The sequence below is a fragment of the Sinocyclocheilus anshuiensis genome, unplaced genomic scaffold (assembly GCF_001515605.1).
Source record: "Sinocyclocheilus anshuiensis isolate Anshui unplaced genomic scaffold, SAMN03320099.WGS_v1.1 scaffold1297, whole genome shotgun sequence".
Taxonomy (NCBI): domain Eukaryota; kingdom Metazoa; phylum Chordata; class Actinopteri; order Cypriniformes; family Cyprinidae; genus Sinocyclocheilus; species Sinocyclocheilus anshuiensis.
This window is the reverse complement of record NW_015548271.1, coordinates 89,592-96,261: the sequence shown is the minus strand read 5'-3', so window position 1 is coordinate 96,261 and position 6,670 is coordinate 89,592. Positions and strand designations below refer to the sequence as shown.

Sequence of the window (6,670 nt, the reverse complement as noted above, 5' to 3'; positions counted from 1 at the left end):
GTAAAACCAAAAATATGAACATTTTAGTTTGAGCATTTGTTTATTTTAAAATGAATTCAGTAATTTATTTGATATTATATTATATTCATTAATACATTAATGTGTACAGGTGTTTGAGAAGCTGAAGGATCACATGCTCATCCCAGTGACCAATCAGGAGAAAGCGAAGGTGGATGGAGGGCTGACCTGCTGCTCGGTGCTCATTAACATGAAGAAGAACATCTGAACCACACGCAGAAACACTCAAATAAAATAAATCAGATCGTTTTCATCTGAAGGGAAGACAATATAGAACTTATTTCAGGTCTCAAACCTGTTGCTTTATCATATGTGAGGAAAATAAAGTACATTTATTTTTCTAACCGGCAACATTGTGGTCTTAGCTGGTGTAACTAGTCTCCAGACCATACTGACTAGTTTAACCGGCTCGGTCAGGATGGCCCTCTAGCTATTGACTTTTTTTAGCAACAGTGAGTTAATTAAAACTATTACAATTGTTATAAAATCTCATTTGCGTGACAAAAATTGCCCTAAACCTCAAAATGTAGCTGTAAACTGCTAAAATCATCTGGATCCACTCAGAGTTTATCACGTTTAACGTCCATCAAGCCCCAAAAAAAGCCTGTTTTTAAACAATGAATGCTGATTTTGTGTTGTGTAGATTGCAGGTCGTCACGTTCATTAATAGATTTATAGAGCATTTGAACTGTGTTTTCTGGAAACAAATATCCACCGACTGCGCAGATGTGATGTGGGAAACAAGCCATAGTGAAGTACTTTTACGGAGTAATTGAAGCAAAGAAAAAAAAAACGTTTTTATAGATTTATTTTTAAGTATAGTTCTTTTGTTCGTTTGTCCTGCCGTTGTAAAGGCAGAAGCCAGATAATAGCAAATATGTCCTAAGAACGTTTTGCTAACATTCCCGTTAAGTTATTAATAAACATATTTTCTTTAAATTAAAAATTAAAAAAAAAAAATTACAAACTTTTTTTTTCTTGGTTATGTGAACGTTAGAGAAAACATTACATTTGTAGAAACGTTCTTTTTGAAAGTTCTCTGAAACGATTAAGTTGTAACGTTTAAAAAAACATTGGATGAACAAACAATTAAAACGTTTCAGATTTTTTTTTTTCATGAGTAATGTTTTAGTGCTGACGTTATTAAAGACCAGATAACTTTGAACAAGTGTTCTATTAACGTTCTGTTAACTTTAGGAGAACCTTGCCAGAACGTTCTCTGTTAGATGGAAAAGTGTTTAGTCTAGTATGTAGCGCATTTAGAATTTTTGTGTGTTAACCAGAAAAAGAGGTTGATGTTGACAATCACCAGTCAATAATAATAGGTCAACTTGAGCGCAATGCATTGTGGGATACAGTATTGCAGATGTAGCAGGTCATCCAGGACTATGCGGACTATGCAATCTTTACATACCGCAGAAATAGAGTAGTATGCTAGTGGATTCAAACATAGTCACGGTTTCACGATCCTCAGGTGCTGATTGGACGTCCTTCCTCACTGTGACGTCAATCTAAACTGTGACGTCCAATCAGAAGTTTGCCAGCATCTATGTAATTAAACTGCACACCAGTATTGCATGCTACCTTGACACCACGGACAACTTGTTGCATTAGCGTAGTGTTAGCACCTAGCTAAATTACCATTAACAACAATAACTCATTAGCATCATACATTTAAAACCTGCTGTGGTTGCAGCTTCACTCTTCACAACTTTCCGATAACTAAATGTTGTTAGAAAATCGTAAATTGTCCGGTGCAATGAATTATGGGTAATATTAGCTGAACAATCAGGCATGGATGCGTTGTATGATGATTTGGGACACTTACTCTAATTGTAAACCATTTGGAATGGAAAGTGTATATATAGGGCTAGCGTTTTAATGTTTCTTGTGGGGTTTTCTGTGGAAGCTTGTTTCCACCACAGGATTAAAAAAATAAAAAGGTAATTGCAACCTTTAATCTCCTAATTCTTACTTTTTCTAACAATTCTGAATTTATTTCAGACTTTTTTCCTCGCCGTTCTGAGAAAAATGCCAAAATTGTGACGACATTGTGAGATATAAACTCAGAATTGCAAAAGATAAACTCGCAATTCTGAAAAGAAAAGTCGGAATTGTAAGATATAAACTCGCAATTTGAAAAAAAAAAAAAAAAAAAGTATTGAACTTCATTTTGTGGAAGAAACAAAAAAGAAACAGAATTGCAAGACAAAGAAAGTAGCCTACAAATGCATATTTCACAATTACTTTTTTCCCCTCATAATTGCGAGTTTTTTATGAAAAAAATTTGAAAATGTAGGATAAAATATGAAAAAAAAAACGTTTGAATTGTGAGGGGAAAATTCGCATTTACCTTTTTTTTGGCGGGAACCAGTGTTGCCAACTTAGCGACTTTTCAGACCCCCTTAGCGACTTTTTTCCAAAAAAGCGACTAGCGACAAATCTAGCGACTTTCTTGGACAAACCTTATTTAGTCTCTGAGACTCTCCAGTACTGCCTCACGAGCGCGAGCTCTTGCTTTCCCAGCGTGCAGCACTTTCAGTTAAAAAAAGATATTCTGTTGCTTCTAACGCTATTTTACATGCTAGTATAGCCGAAATCACAGCACAGCCATTGTCTTAATCGTATGTGTATTTGATTTCATTAGACAATGTCGTGATTAGGATTTTAGTGTAGATTAATCTTTGAGAGCTGGTTATGTAGTCTTAATGGACCGAATTTCAGTCACTATAATATTCATTCCATTGTCTAACAACAGAAACAGTAAAATACATTAATAAAAACAGTTTTATTGAGAATTTGGCTGCATTAAAATGCAGTACGTGAGCACGGGTGAGGCAAGACAATACGACGCACTGACGTCATGAATATGCTAATTAGCGTATGACGTCATCTAGCGACATTTAGCGACTTTTCAGGCGGGGTTTAGCTACTTTCCATTGAAAGAAGTTGGCAACTCTGGCGGGAACAGGCTTCCATAGTTTTCTGCGTGTGACAGTTAGCTAAAGTTGCTAATCTGCCTAGCTGTGCATTTAGCGTTGACAAACAATTTCTCTTTCACATCTCGCCTTTCAGTTTAACGGTTTTTACGCTAAGTTTTTAGGATTCGCCGAATTAAAGAGACAGCGTCTGTCGTAATGCTTCAGTTTATTTCACCTCTTGAAAGGAAAATGAAGATTTAAAGCTCCGAGACACAGGCTTGCGCCTATAAAACTGGATTTAGAGTTGTCCCAACACTTTTACGATGTGGACAGATAAACACATCAGCCGCCTTTTATAAGGACGTGAATTATAGGCCACGATGAAAGCACAGCTGTCTCTCTTTTATATATCGGTCTCATTCTTCATCTCCTAGATGCTTTGCAAAATACGTTATCGTTATTTCTCTGCCAGAAAGACACTTGTAAAGTATCCTGCAGTTGTCGTGAGCCCCACTGTATGATAAGAAACCGCTGTTTATTAGTGATCTGCTCATCCGGAAAGAATTTCGTGTTTCATCATGAACTTCAATTCACCCCGAGCTTTCCCTGCTATCATCTCACCAAATTCATGCTGAAATCTGTCATCATCCTAACAAAAGAAGCCAACTCAGGTCTTCAGGATTCTGCTGCCTGCAGTATTTACTTCCTACTCTTGTATTTTCTAAAAAGTAAACGATTTTTAAGGCGATGTACACTGGACTGGTCGATCAGTAAGATAGATGTGACTCAGGATTTTTAGATGTGATTTGTATGTGCCATAATTCCCTTAACACTGTGTCTTTGCTCTTTGTAATGATTTTGATGGGTTTGTTAAATAAAGCAGCTTTTGAATGAGTGTTTTGTTATTATTTTGTGGTAAGTGTAGGGCCTACTTGAATGCACTAAAAATAATTCAATACTGCACGTGCATTAGTAGTAGCCTACATTCTTATTTTTTGTGCTAAATAAAATTGTTGAAGTTATACACTATAAATACACTAATTAAAAGTATATTTCTACTTCAGTACTTCAGTGCGATTAAAAAAGTGTAGGCTACTAAATTCCACCAGTTCAAATGACGTCAACACAGAGTAACGCTGCGTGTTTCTAAGCATTTCAGGGGACCTTTAATAGATTTTTCCACTCAATTTCTCTACAGAACGGTTAACTTAAAGGTGGGGTAAGTGATTTCTGGTAGCCAATGTTGACATTTGAAAATTTCAAATGATTTTCAGCGGTCGCTTTGTCACGTCCAGTGTACTAGACAGACTTTAGCTGTTGCGGCGCAGACACGGTGTTACTCACATATCGAGAAGAAACAAAGCAACCTCGGCGTCCGATCGCAGGCCTTCAGTTCTCTCCAGCGCTGGAAAGCTGATCCGATATTTACACGGGTCCTACTTCTTGCCTTAAGCCTTCTTTTGTTCCACAGACGTTTTCCTCTTTTGTTTTTTATCCGCCATCTCTATCTTTCTGTCGCTCGGCTCTGCTAATGTCCGTCCTGTGCACTGAACGCTCTCTCCTCCACATCATGAGTAGACACGCCCCTTACTGCTGATTGGCTACAAGTTTGTTTTGCTATTCGGCCCGAATCGGTTTTCTAAAGTGTTTTTGAAAAATCGCTTACCCCACCTTTAATATGCCTCATCAGGTCATCACAAATGACTGTGATTGGTCCGACCTGGCTAACATCTGTCAACCGCGGCCTCAATCCTGATACTGACGAAAATAATATTCTTAATAGCTCTTCATTTGAAAACATGCAATTAAATTATCGTTTATGCAAACTGTTGTATGTTTCATTTATTTCTTTTTTTTTTATTGACCAGAACAAAATATACAACAGTATACAAAAGTGTTCTTAAAAACATGCCTGAGTGTAAACAATTGATTCATTAATCAAAAATTGTATATTCGTGAAAAATATTACAAGTCTTCTTTGCTCTTTTATGAACAATGTTTTCCAAATTGGTGCAGTAGTCCTTTGTCTCCTGTAGAAAATTAATGAAATCTGGCTTGGATCCTGGCCATTTCTTCTTATGTTGGCTATGTGAAATATTCCCAAAATAATAAAAAGTTGCACAAGTAAAATTATTATTATTTTCATTGGAATAATACCTACATATATGAAACTTATTTAACTTGAATATAATATTTGTTTTCCTTCTAATGAAATTTTCCATATCCACCCAGAATACACAATAACAAGACTCCTTTTCTAAAAATCACAGGAATAATCAATATCCAAATTAAATCTCTAACAAATAACACTTTTAGCTGAATATATACCATGTGAACATTTAAATGTAACCTCTTTTACTTTATTATTTAAACAGTATATTTCACAAATACGCCAAATATATTTTATTTCTTTTTTTTTAATGCAAGACAAAAAGGAAACAACAACAACAAGAAACAGCACTGCATTGAAATACAATAACATAAAGGAAAAAACAACAACAATGAGACCTCAATATATCGTCATAAGCCTTCAGAAACTTGTTTTTCTTATTGTTATCAATGCATTTAAGAGATTTAACAACAAGCAAAAGTCTCTGCAAGAAAGACATCAAATCTAGGTAACATATTGAGAAATCTGGCTTTATGAATAAAAAATTTACAATGCAAAACAAAATGTTCGATAGCATGGTCACTGCCAGAAAAATACCGAAATATATCTTTCAGTGAAAGTTTTAAATCGCATTTTATAAAAGAAGGTAAATAACAACTTAAGTTCTCCCAAAGAGATTTAAACTCATTACAATGATAGAATAAATGAAGTACAGTTTCTTCCTCGACTTTGCAGAATACACATAAGTTAGAGAGATCAAAAAAAAAAAAATGCAATTTGGGAGTTCTTGGATAAACATTATGCAAAATCGTAAAATGTACCTCTCTGATTTTATTAGAAATGCAGAATTTTTCAGGGAGTAACCATGCTTTCTTCCAATGAATACTGTCAAAAAATTGGTCCAGAAAAATTTCTATTTTATATATTTATATATATCTATCTACTGTTAAATTTTTTTAATCAAGAATACAAACTCCAATGTTTTATTTCTTTTTATTATTATTATTATTATTATGCTTATAAACAGAACAGAGATGACATCAATGGCATAAAACGTTGTATACAATATACAAAATGTATCAATGTCATCAGAACACATAAGAAAATTAAGAAAAGAAAGAACAAACAACAATAATGATGATAGGTAAGAAATATAACAATGGAGAAATAGGAAAAACTAAAGAGAGAAAATAATAATAATAAACCATGAGGGTAAGATGTTAATTTATACATCAATTAGACTGTACATTAAAATAATTACACATTAATATGTTTTATTCCTGCGGGTTACGCTCCGCCTGCGCTTACGTCATCAGCGCGCGCCGAATTCAAAATGGCGAGTGTTGTTTAGTTGTTATTGATCTGCGGTTCCGAATAAACCCACAATCCTTGAATCCGGCGGCCTTCTCTCATCTTTATCCACCATGAGCGATGAGAAGCAAACAGAGGGTCGCAATTTCTTCATGGGTTACGATGATCTGAGCGACAGCAGCAGTGACTCGGACGGTCGTGAGTCCGGTGTGAAGAACCGAAGCGAACCGGAGCCTTCCGGACCTTCTGAAGCGCAGAGCCGCAAACGAGCCGCAGACGAGCCGCTGCCCAAACCCGACGCTCTGTTCCG

At 35.6% G+C, this 6,670-nt stretch overlaps 1 protein-coding gene across 2 annotated transcripts in view; it reads left to right on the top strand.

Annotated features, from left to right (window-relative positions):
- The first annotated feature begins 6,354 nt into the window (after positions 1-6,354).
- LOC107655748 (UPF0690 protein C1orf52 homolog) overlaps positions 6,355-6,670 on the top strand; it is a 6,721-nt gene continuing 6,405 nt past the window's right edge. The window contains exon 1 of one of the 2 annotated variants that reach the window (XR_001630484.1): positions 6,355-6,670. Coding sequence is in view for 1 of the 2 variants with exons in the window: in XM_016443325.1 (XP_016298811.1) it covers positions 6,474-6,654 (181 nt within the window). In the remaining variant the exon portion in view is untranslated. The other variant, XM_016443325.1, reaches the window with a different exon arrangement.